This window comes from Vulpes vulpes, chromosome 1 (assembly GCF_048418805.1).
Source record: "Vulpes vulpes isolate BD-2025 chromosome 1, VulVul3, whole genome shotgun sequence".
Taxonomy (NCBI): domain Eukaryota; kingdom Metazoa; phylum Chordata; class Mammalia; order Carnivora; family Canidae; genus Vulpes; species Vulpes vulpes.
The window spans coordinates 1,578,790-1,591,193 of NC_132780.1; the positions used below are offsets into that span (position 1 = coordinate 1,578,790).

The 12,404-nt window shown below is 57.3% G+C and overlaps 1 protein-coding gene across 9 annotated transcripts in view; it reads left to right on the top strand.

The window, feature by feature from the left end:
• Window positions 1–12,404, top strand: part of ZNF536 (zinc finger protein 536) — a 432,650-nt gene that overhangs the window by 267,653 nt on the left and 152,593 nt on the right. For 8 of the 9 annotated variants that reach the window (XM_072749680.1, XM_072749733.1, XM_026010189.2 and 5 more), the window contains one exon: window positions 1,676–1,828. The exons of the other annotated variant lie outside the window; for it this stretch is intronic. In XM_072749680.1, coding sequence (XP_072605781.1) covers window positions 1,676–1,828 — 153 coding nt within the window. The remainder of the gene's footprint in view (window positions 1–1,675; window positions 1,829–12,404) is intronic. 9 annotated transcript variants of the gene reach the window in all.

Consider the following 12,404-nt stretch of genomic DNA (forward strand, 5'->3'; position numbering starts at 1 on the left):
TCTGTTTGCTGCAGAGTGGCGACACCCTCCTGTGCCTGCCCACCCTGACTCAGTAGCCACCTTGCCACGTTCCTGAGGACGACCAGAAAGCTGGTCCCGGCAGGGGGGTGGGAGGGTGGGGGCGGGGTTGAGTTCTAGATGCCAGCGGACCCGTTTCCTCCTACCTGTGCAACATTATAAGGGCTAAATAAATAAATAAATAAATGCAAGGCTATTAAACCCTTTGAACGGCCCTTCCGAGGGTGGTTGGAGGAGCTGGAGAGAATGGGATCAGAAGTGAGCCTTCGAGGGGCTTTCGCAGGGGGACGCGATCGCCGTGCATCAGCCCAAACGCAGAGAGGGTGCGTGCAGCCCAGGGTCTGCACGGTGGCTTGGAGCAAACCTCCAAATAGGAATGAAATGCGATTGCCCCCGTCTTGTGCGTGGCCTGGAAGTCTGTCCCTTTTGGCTGTTAGCAGAGAACACAGGGAACGGATATTGTGGACTAGAGGCAATTTGCATTTTCCGTTGCTTGGAAGGTACAAATCTTGTTTATTCTGCTCTCTGCAGAGCCCACAGGTCTGCTTATTATCTCGGAAGGTCCCCTTGTTGTCCTAGTGGATCTAACGGGGCCCCGGGGTGGGCTGGGGGCTGCACCGGGGACCCCAGGGGGTGCAGAGGAGAGGGCTCTGGGGCCTCCCGTCCTGAGCGACGCAGATCCCCGGCCCCTGCCCCGCTCCCTGGATGTCGCCTCCCCGGCAGCGTGATGTCGGGCCTCGGGTGTTGCAGTAACATATCCTCCAACCACCAGATATTTTCACGGTTTTATTTACTATTATGTCCCATCATTTCTGTGCAGAAGGCAGCCGTATGTAAATTTTATTCCATTTTCTAATGGTTTGGGTTACATAACAAATAACAGCAGGAAGGAAAATTTGTATTGATACTTTACAGGGGAAGTTCTCAAGTCGCTGCACAAAGATTTAACTGCTCTCCCCGAAGTTTATGGGAGTTTTGCAGCTGAGTTTCTGCACATGACTTTGAATATGTCACTATATGTTTATCACGGGCTAATTGTGGAATCGCATTTCCATACTTTTTCTTCTCCCTTTCATAAGATTACAGCAGCCAGCGATGGATACCAGGCTCTACAAGGAAGAAATGATCAGTTGTGGATAATTGTCTTTCCTGTCCCAAAATAGCTGTATGTCTGCATGTCTTCGGGACTCGGCCGAGACACGTCTTTTTTTTTTTTTTTTTCTCATCTGTTGCTAGATATAATGCAAATGTGATCTCGAGCCTATAGCGAGCTCTCCAGCTAGTCCGTATTACAAATTAATCAGATTCAACAAACACCAACATTTCTAAACTTTTGGAAAAAAAAAAAAAAGAAATATTTAATAGGAGCTAAGCAAAAGAAAAAATCTAACCAGCTGCTGACACAGCTGTTTCTTTTCTGGTTTAATTCAGTTCAATATAAAGGTACCATATGCCGCTTAAAATGATGATGGGAAAGATGAAATAATTTAAGAGAATAACAAGAAAATACATGAATTGTCAGCATTCTGTCAAATTTAAAGAATGAAATAGACAGGTGTGGTATTGACATGTTTAACTTTGTGTGGTGTTAGCAGTTTTGGTGCGAACAGCTTCTGACGTGCTGAAGTGATGTGAGAACGTTTCTCCTCCGCTGCAGACATCGGCGAGGAGGCGGGGAGAGCTGCCGGCGTCCAGCAGCCCGCGCTGCTTCGCGACAGGAGCCTGGGCTCGGCCATGAAGGACTGCCCGTACTGCGGGAAGACCTTCCGGACATCCCACCACCTAAAGGTGCACCTGCGGATACACACAGGTGAGACGCGCGGCCGGGCGCGCAGCGTGGAGCGGGGGCCGTGCTCCCGGCCAGGTCCTCCCCGCCCAGTCCCCCCCTCCGTGTGGCCACCGGCACCCCCACGCTCGCCATGGGCCTGAGGGACAGCGCCCCGGCTCTCGGCTCCGTGGTCAGCCCCCCGAGCGGCGTCCGTGCACGGCAGGTGCCCCCGCAGCCCAGGTGCATGCTGAGCGGGACCCCTCACGCCCCCACCTTGACCGGCGGCCTAGCAGGTGCCAAGCCCGAGGGCCCGGCTCTCGGACTCTGAGCGTGGAAGGGAGTGGAGCGGCCTCCTTCCGACCTTCCCCGCTGGGGGTCACCTGCCTGCACCCCGGGCTCTCCACCAGGCCTGCTCCAAACAAAAATTGAGGTGCCCTTAGCCAAAGACGTGAAGCTGCTGCTGGGCCACTGCGGTCAGTTCTCCTGTTTCCATCTCATCCCTTGAAATTAGGCTTTTTAAATTTTTTTTTTTTTGGTGGGGGGAGGTCTATCTGCTTTGTCCCCCGGTCGTTTTTTTTTTTTTTTCTTTTTCTTCTTTAGCTTTTCTGCTAGTTGTTTGCACATTGCCAATACAAAAAAAAAAAAAAAATCTATCTGAGATATGGACACCTCCATTTTCTTTGATTTTTCTCCTGACACTTTATCTATTGGAGTATGAGCTGCTTCAGAGGATAGACAAATATGCCATCTATTTTCAAAAATAATTGTGGTCTATTTCCCAAGGAATCAATAAAGCTCGGGGTTGTGCAGGATATTTAGTGCACGCGGGCCTCGTGTGCAGCGTGCGGTTAAAGAGAAGGAGGCCCACACCTGGAACCTCACCTGGTGCCCGCAAATCTCCCTGACGCCGAGAGGAGCCCTGAGAACAGGTGGCGGCGGGCCCTGGGCTGCCGTCTTTATTCACGGCCTGGGCCGCGGTTCAGCATCACCATCGTCCCTCCCTGCCCCGGGGCACGTCTGCCACAGTCATCGGGGCAAACCGTGCACCTGGTTCCATCACTCCTCGAGGCTCTGACCCGTCTTGCTCCGTTTTCATCCTCACCGTCTCCCTCCAACCCCATGGCCGCCTCCTGGCTCGCCCAGTGCAGAGGGCCAGCGCCTGCCGCAGGGCCTTTGTACTTACCGTGCCCTCCACCTGCGATGGCTCTTCCTCCAGGTGGTCACGTGGGTCCACGTGAGCTCTTCGGAGAGACCTCGTCTGATCACCCGGTCTACACTATGCCCCTTGTTTATTCTCCTCCTAGACTTAGTGCTTCCTGGAGTTGTCTCGTTCACTTCCGTTGTTCATTTCCCTGTGCGCTGTTCGTCTCCCCACGTCGGATGTGAGGGCAGCAAACCTGTCCGTGTGCTCAATGGCTGTCATTTCTGGACCCCCGGGGACCCACCGGGGCACCTTACAGGTAGTAGGGACGCCAGAGATGCGTCTGAAAGCTTGCGTGTCACAACAGAGGAGAGGATACGTGAGCGACCTTCTTCCCGGGATCTCTGGACTGTGCCAGGTGGCCTGGAGGAGGGGACAAGCCCCTGTAGGGCCCTTTGGGAAGGCAGCCTGCACACGCAACCCCGTGGGAGGCCGCAGGTCGGCTGCCGGGCTGTGGTTGCAGGTGGAGGACCCTGTTCCCCAGGCGCTCCCGCCGCGAGGGGTCTTCGTGCTTCGCCGCCGGACACGTACACGGGGCGGCTGCTTCGTTCTCAGAGTCTGGCACCACGGTCCCCTTCTCAGCGAGGCCTCCCCAGCGACCGGGCTCAGGACGAGGCAGCTCAGAGGGCGGCCTTCTCGGATCATGCCCATGTCCACTTTCCTCCCCTGGGGTCCCTCGGGGTCCCCCGGGGTTGTGGTGGCCGCTGGGGCAGGAAGGGGACAGCTGCCAGGAGGCGGGAGGCCGTCCAGCGGGGCGCCCGTGCTTGGGGTGTGTGCAGGAGTGTGGCCCCCGGCCAGGCGGACCTGTGACAGCAGCCTTCCCGCAGACGGTCCCGAGGCCCCGGGGCTCCCCCGCCGCCGTGGTCTGCCCTGCCCTGCCCTGCCGGGGAGCGCAGCTTCGGATAGAAAGGGACCGTGCGCCCCCCGTGACCCCGCGGGGCCCAACTCCCTCCCATCAGCACATGTAAATCATGTAAATATTCCGGGTAAATTAGGACCAAACCTGGCGGGAGTCCTGCCGGACGTGGGCGGAAGCAAATGGGTCCCGCTTTTTGGACTTTTAAAGCTTGAGAAACGGCATTTCCCTACCCGCTCCCCCACCCACCCGCCCCCGCTGCCCCCCAAATTTCTGCTTCCTCTGATTCCCAAACTTCTGAGGCTGGAGACCAGTGGCCTTCGGAGACTCTGAGAGAAGCAAGACGAGGCGTTCCGGAAACTTCCCAGAATAAGGGAGAAAATGAAAGAAGCCATGGAAACATCACACCACCGCCCCCCCCCCCCCGTCGGAAACAGCATTTGGAGTGTTTAGAAGGCAGAATGGTAACCAGATAAAGATCAATTTCCTTTTTATCAAAGAACAAAGAACTTGGAAAATGCTCATAGGCGTGCGTCTGAGTGGAACCGAAAGTGTTCCTCGTTCCAGATCCCCCGCGCAAGCGTCCATTAGGCCGATGTTCGAGTGTAGATTACACGAGGCCTCGAAAACCAAAATCAAGTTATTTGTTAATAAGCGGGGGGCGCGGGGGCTCGGGGGCTCGGGCCCGGGGCCGCCCGTCCCGCCTCGCCCTCCTCCCCCGCGGCCAGCGGACCGCAGTCCCTGCAGCGGAATCCACGTTTTCCCCAACGCCGCCTTTTGACGTTTTCCCGGTAATGGACCATATGAGCACATTTAGAAATCCAGCGTGTAATAAATATGTTTTAATTGGTCGGGATACGAGGCGGCGCGTCGGCTGCGCCCTCCCGTCCTACTCCGTCTTGGCGAGCCGTCCTGACCGTGTAACACCCGCCGGTACTAACCGTTTTCCTTTTTTAACCCCAGTACATTAACCCGGGAGCGGCCCTCCTCCTCCCTGCACCTGTGCATCGGGAAGGTGCTGAGCAGGTGCCGCAGGCGCGCGGCGCTGGACACCGGGATGTTGGGGGGGCCTGCGGGAGCTGCACCGTCTGTGCTGCGCCCCCCGCCCCCCGGCAGGCAGATCCGTGCGGGGCCGAGGGAGGCACGTGGAGGACCCCATGACCCTCACAGCCCATGGGCCGCCCCCGTGCGGGGCGGGTGGGGGTGCGGGCTGAACCGCGTTACCCTGCTGCAAACACCGTCCCGGGCACACCAGGCTGCCATCACGCGTGCCAGGATCGGAATCCGCAGCCAGCCCGGCGCAGGCTCAGGGAGGAGAGGGGATGGGTTGGGGTGGCCAGAGGGATGCTGCGGATGGTGTATTCTAGCCTCTGTACCATGTTATTACGTACAATACGATGCTGGATCATACGTGCAGGGAGACGCGTGACGAGGAGCGGGCTCCTGAGACGCCCCAGGACGGGCAGTCGGCAAGGCAGCGCCCGCGGGAGCCCGTGGCACCCGTCGCAGTCCAGGCCCACGTCCCAAGGCAGGTGAAGGTGGATGTCCCCGCTGGGAGACGGGCAGGGGCGCAGAGTCTCCCCCACTCCCCACTCAGCCTTTTGTTCTGTGCAGCCCCCCCCCATGCACGCACGCTGGGGGGCCGAGGGGCTTTGCCAGTCTACCCATTCAGCACCTTCCCAAGCACACTTGCATGAATGTCTGGGGACCCCGCGGCCCAGCAGACACACAAAATCAGCCGTCACAGGGATGTCCCCTCGGCCGCCCCCCGCCAAGGCCAGACACTCATTTTGCAACGGGCCGCCTGGACGTGCACGTCCTTCTTTCCCACTTGGGCCCCTCGTCCGGCCCCCGCTTGGGGGATCCCTCCCTCCCGCCCCCAGGGCCCAGTGCTGATGGGCTTCTGAAAGTCTGACGACGGTGTGTCCCCCACCCACCCCACGAGCCCCCGACGGGTGTGACACCCCTCGTGTTGGCCCCGGACCCCGGGCTGGGCCCCCTCGGGCGGCTCACCTGTGTGCTGGGTTCCCCGGGAGGCTCCCGTTGTCTCAGGAATGACCATCGTAGAGAAATGTAATAAGCAGCCTCACTCATGAAAACTTGGAGGCACGAAAGTTCAGGGACTAATTAAAAATAAATCTCATTAGTTTTTTTTTTTTCCCCTCTCAAATTATGCGAGTGGTTTATTAATCTGGTTTTGATGTGCGGCGTGCACCGTCCGGCCCTGAGTTGAGAACCTCTTTATGAAAGTGGATTTGCACAGGGAAGCCAGAGGTGGTTTTCAAGGGCTCTCGGCTGTGGCTGGGGTGGGCTCATGGGCACCCCCAGTGCTGCTCACCCCTGCGGGCTGGGCGCCTCCGTGGTGCAGCCACTGGACGGGGTGCCCTGTGGGCTCCGGCTGGCAGGCTTGTTCCCAGGCAGGGCTTCCCTGGCCTGCTAGGACCCGCTGTGTGTCCTGGGGTGCCCCCAAAGGGATGTGTACCCGCCAGGGGCGGGGGCTGGGAGTCCGCTTGCCTCTTGACCGAGGCTGAGTCTACACGGCCTGCTAGCCACGGGCTGGCGGCGGAAAAATGCAGCCAGGAGGGACAGGGTGGTAAGAACGGTGATAGGAACAGTGTCACTGCAGGCTGGGCAGTGCCGAGCCCTCCCCATGAGCCTTCCCTCATGAACCCTCGGGGTCCCACCCAGAGACGTGAAGGTCCCACTCCCAGTTGCCCAGCATCGACCCCAGGGCGCACCCAGACCCATCTCTTGACCACTGCGCTATCTTAATATTTTTATTTTCTCTGGGTGGATGTTTTCGGCCTGTTTTAGGGGAATTAATCCAGCATGTCTCTGACTGTGTGTCCACACCATCACCCGCGGGAGGAAGGGAAGTGACTTGCACCCACACGGTGTGTTGACGCAGCCTCCCGGCGATTTCCAAGGGGAGTAGCGTGCACCCTGGCTCTTCCTTTACCCCTAACTCAGAACGGCTTAGGGCCTAGACCTCTCGACCCCGTGTGCCTCAGTTTCCCCATCCGCACAGAGAGGTCAGGGAGGCGGTGAGGCGGGGGAGTGGCCGCCGTGGCCCCCGGAGGTGTGGAAGGCGGCAGGATGGGGCGGGATGGGGTGGGATGGGGGGGGAATGCCCCTGCACATCAGGAGATGATAAAGTGCTCGTGCCAGTTAGAAAACCGCCTGTTTCATCTTCGAAGAACGTCCCAAGCACCAACTGGTAGATAGAGGAGGGTGGGGGTGAGAGGTCAGCGGGCCCAACCGGGTGCGCGTCTCCGTTTCCTCTTCTGGGTAAGTTAAGCAGGCTTGTGTCAACTACCCAAAAATACATTGGTTAAAACGGGTGCTTTTCACAATTTTTTTTCCCCCTAAAAGGAGAACATGTGTTGTTGTCCTTAGTGGGGGAACAGCCACCTGAATAATGATGGAAAAGAAAAAAAAAAAAAAAAAGATCTTGCCCAAAAGATGATCTTTTTTTTCTTTTTGTTTTGAACTAGAATCCTATCATTTTTCTCCTATTTCTAAGATGAGCTAAAAGCCCATTTTGTTCCTGCGCGGTCCCCCCAACCTTGCGGTTCCTGCCTTAATGACATCCCAAACTTTTGTTGAAAATAATTGATTGAATTTAAATTTCCTTAAAAGTTTAAGAGGTAATGTTACAGTATAAATTTCCTACCAAACACTAAGTAGGGAAATATCCATTAGTGAAATTAACTACAGTTTCTAGGTAGCTAACAATGTGCCGTATACAGTAGGGCATGGCTAATGAACACTGCAGTGGGTGATATTTCATTATACAAATTAATGCTCACATTTTAATGGGAAAGTCACATAATGAATCTCGGCTTCAGTGACAGCAATTAGAGACACAGATTGTCCCCTTCTGGACAAGGCACTGTTTAGCAATAAGCAGCTGTGTGAAAAGTCTTCAGGTTTACAACATATATATGCTTTGGGGGAATTAGTGTACAATTTATATTAATGTACTGAAGCTTCGCTGCAAAGGCACCACCATATTTATCTCTCCTGGTATTAACTAAGTAAAGACATGTAGGAAGACTAAATAAATACCAAGTGGAGGATGCAAATACGGGGAAATATCCGGTCACCCAACCTAAAAGTCGAAACGCTTTCGGAGGTTCGGCACACGCCACACACGCGCGTGCACGGTGGACGCGTGGGACGCTCCCCTTAAAAGCTCGCTGAAGGGGTTTCCAAGGAGAATTACGTGGATCCACCTGTTATTCCTGGAGAGGTGCCGCTGGGTGCCGGCCCCGGTCGGGCGGTGCCGGGGTAAGTCCCCAGGACGCCGAGGGTTCCTTTGGCCGATGGAGTGCAAAGGGCAGGCTCCAAATGATGAAGGATGCGCTCGTGTAAAAATAGGTACAATGAACTAATTAAACCACCCGGTCATATAATTCTAAAAATTTATGGTACGGAGACCGGGAGAAGTTATCAGTGTTATCCCAAAGTTGAATATACATCTTGTGCCACGTGTCAGCGGCTAGCTGCGCTAATGTGAGACATTTCCAGTAATTCATTAGTCTGTTGCCGTGATGAAATGACGATTTTTTTTTTTTTTTTTTTTTTTTTTTTTTTAGATTCCAGGATGCCTTTTCTGGCAAAAAGTCTCTTTTCTAGAAGTGCGTTGTTTGTGCCCATGTCTTATTCCTTTAAAATACCGTGAGGGGTTTCCCCAGCGGAGCCCACCAGAGCCCGTAACCTGCTTAATTCAGGGGGCGAACAGCTCAAGACATCCTTTCCCCAAGACGCGGGTTTCAAAAGGGCTGCCCTGTCCAGGCCGGTCTGCAGAATTAGGGGACTGTGGTCCTCGCGGTGTTGGAAGTTGTAAAGCCGGTGCCTGTATTTAAGAAGCCAGGATATTGGGGATCCCTGGGTGGCTCAGCGGTTTAGTGCTTGCCTTTGGCCCAGGGCGTGATCCTGGAGTCCCAGGATCGAGTCCCACATCGGGCTCCCTGCATGGAGCCTGCGTCTCCCTCCGCCTGTGTCTCTGCCTCTCTCTCTCTCTCTCTCTCTCTGTCTATCATAAATAAATAAATAAATAAATAAATAAATAAATAAATAAATAAATCTAAAAAAAAAAAATAAGGCAGGATATTGCATGTAGAAACCTCGATGTGGGGCTTTCCATAGAGGTCGTCAGGTCCCCAGCGGCCGGGTGTCAGTGGCGGCCGCCCTCTAGGACCGTGTGCCGCTTGCCTCTGCTCCTTCGTGCACTCCTGCCATCCGCCCGGCCCCGAAGGCACCTGAGAATCTGGCTCCAGCAACAGGCAAGACGAAAAGACAGCGGATCCCAAACATCACGGAGGTGGCTGCAGGACCCACGACCCCCTTGATCCTCCCAGTAGATTCAGGCCAACCTATGGCCTAAGTGGCCAATCATTCAAGTAGACGGAGCCGCTGGCGGGGTAGCTTGGGTCCGGGGTGGCGCAGGGCGAGGTGGCCCCCGGACCTGTTCCTCGGCAGGAGCCTGCGGCTTGGGTAGAGTGAGGCCATCACGCTCGGGGGAGCTCGGCACAGAGACCCTGACTACGACGCAGCTCTCAGCGCGGGTACGCTCGGCCTCGGTCGGCCACCAAACCCGAGAGGAGAGCTTGACCACCTCAGGCGTCCCCTCTGCTTAGTGCAGGCCAGTGTCGGGAGCTTGCACCCCCAGCTCCGGAACGTGCCCTCGGGGGAGGGTGCAGCCGGGTGCCCATTGGGGGCCTCCTCCTGGGCAGCATCCAGCAGAGGCTCGCCCCAGATGAGTCCGTGCCCGACTCTGCCGGTGGGGAACAGCCGTAGCCTGAAGCGTCCCTGCATCGTCTCGGGGACAGGGGAGGGTGAGCAGCAGTGGTCGTGCAGACCGTTTCAGGGTTGTGAAGAGAATAAAATCGAGGGTTTTGTTGTTTGCTTTTTTAAAACACAGATCCGAAGGGGTGGATTTACCCCCTGGAGGTTGGCTCCGGAGCATTAACCTGGGGAAGGGAGGGTGAGAGGGAGCAGCCCCCAAAGAAAGCCTTTAGGAGCCCGGCAGGACATGGAACCGTGCAGAGGGGCTCTTCGTCGGCAGGAGCAGGAGCTAGAGAAAGGCCAGCGGAGGGCTTTCCGGAGTCTGTGTGCATCACGTGCAGCCAAGCAGCCCTGGAAAGCTCACTACGTAGCCCTTAATCCAGCAGGGCCTAGACCCTGGGAGACTCGAATGCTAAGAATGAGCATCTCATTTCTCAGCCATGGCCTGTTTTCCCTGGAGAGTGGAGATCGAGGCCTAGTCTGGACTTTATTTTTATTTTTATTATTATTATTTTTTTTTTTTAGATTTATTTATTCATCCGAGAGAGAGAGAGAGAGAGAGAGAGAGCCTTGAGCATGGCTAGGGGAGCAGCAGAGGGACGGGGGAATCTCAAGTAGACTCCCCTCCCCCCCCACCGCCCAGCCCAGAGCCTGATGTGGGGCCCGATCTCACGACCCCGAGATCATGGCCTGAGCCAAAATCAAGAGTCGGACGCTTAACCGGCTGAGCCGTCCAGGGCCCCCTATTCTGGACGTCAGAAGAGCCATGGGTCGAACAAAGAGTTTCTCTCCCTGTACTGTGTGCGTGTCACGCACGAGTGACGGGGGCGTGCGCGTGTGCACATGCCTGTTGTGTGTGTGATGGGCTGTGGCGTGTGTGCGTGTGGTGTGCATGTGTGTGAACTCCCCTTGCTTTACTAACCCTGGGATCTGCCTCCCCCCAACGTGACGGGAGCTGGTTCTTCATCCAGTTGCCCTCCTCGGAGGATGGAAGGGGATTATTCATTCGATCAAAACATCGCGTGTCGGAGGGCCTGGGAGGCTCAGTGGGTTCGGAGTCGGCCTTGGGCTCAGGTCATGACCCTGGGGTCCTGGGATCGAGCCTGCTTCTCCCTCTCCCTCTGCCTGCAGCTCCCCTCTGCCCCCTGCTCGTGCTCTCTCTCTCTCTCTAATAAAATCAATCAATCAATCAAATATTTTTTTAAAAAAACCCACATGGTATGTGAATGGATCTGCCTGCTTCTGGGTGTGTGGTGCCTACACGGATGTGCACATGGGCCCCCGACCCCACTCAGGAGACCGGGTTTTGCTCTTGACGTGTGTTTCAGAGCCAACGTGAGCCTTAGGGGACGCGACATCTCCACCTTCCCACGTTGTACGATGAGGAAGCCAAGTCCCCAAGATAGGAGTCGGGTGCCCCGCGTTGTGCAAAGTAGCGTGGGGGCTCTGGCGCCTGGGAGGACTCTGCAGACACTCCGCAGGCTCCCGAGCAGAGCGCCTTCCCGGCTGAGCCGTCCCACGGGGCCTATGTGCCAGGGCCCACCCCGGGGAGCTCCCTCCAGTGCTGCTGCCCCCGGGATCCCCAGAGGCCCACGGAGGGGGCATTGACAGCCCAAATCCCAGCCTTTGCCCTGTGCTAGGTCACTCCCGACTTCTGGAGGTGGAGGTGGGACCCGGTAGCAGCCCTTTTTAAAGCTCCCAGGCCGTTTCCCCTTGGCTGTAGTCTTTACCCTGCCCCGGAACCGCCCGGGACCTCGAGAACCAGGACTGTGCTCGAGGCTCCAGAACGAGGGTCCTAAAATCCCCTGTTGATTCTGCTGCACGGTCGAGTCGGAGACCCACTGCCCTGGTGTGCACGTCGGATGTGCGTCCTTTGGAAATACGCACACGCATCCTGGGGTACCCCTGCCCGTACCCCCCGACCCCGGCCCCGCCGAGTAAGAAGACCGCCCCTGCCCCCCGAGGCCCGGAGGCCACAGCCCACCTCCGTAGCCCCCGCTCATGAACGCCCAGTGCATTCCCCGCAGACCTCTCTGCCAGATGTGCCTCCTCACTTCCAGGTGCATCTGTGACGCGCAGCCCGAGGGCCGCCCAGAGCCCGCAGGCCTCACCTCCGCAGGCCCTCGCCGCGGGGCCGTCCCCGGCTTCCCGCTGGCCTCGGAGCCAGGATGCCGGGTCCCCGGTGAGGCTGTCCCCTGGCGAGCCTGACCCTCACCCAGCTGGCCACCGGGCCTCCAGGCCAGCCCGGCAGCGCCTGTCCCACTGCGGGGTCCCTCACCTCTGACCAGATGTCCCCACAGCGCGGCCGGAGGGAATCTGAGCCCAGCACAGGGACTGACTCCAAGAAGTGGGGAAAGGGGCCCCCGTTAGCTCAAAGGGGATAGAGCCTTCCTGCCCGGTGCTGTCATTGGTCTAGCCAGACACGGCTGGGACCTTTCCTCTTGGGGAACCACGTTCCCAGCTGGGCCCCCTGCCCGGCTCTGATGTGTCCAGGGCAGCCCGTCCCCGGCTTGCGGGAGCAGACGAGGCGCACAGAGCCAACATTTTGAAGAGGCAGGCGTGGCTTCTCCAAGGTTCCAACGCGAAATCTGGAGATGACGTGGAGTCCCCTGCTCAGAGCCTGGGCTGGGGGGCCCCCTGTGTGCAGCACCCAGCAGTCCCTCTCCCCTCCTCTCGACTGCGTCGCCCCCCAATGCCCTACGACACCGTGGAGATTGGGAGCCGGGGCCTCCGCTGAGGCACGTGGGGTATCTTGGGGATGCACCGCTCAC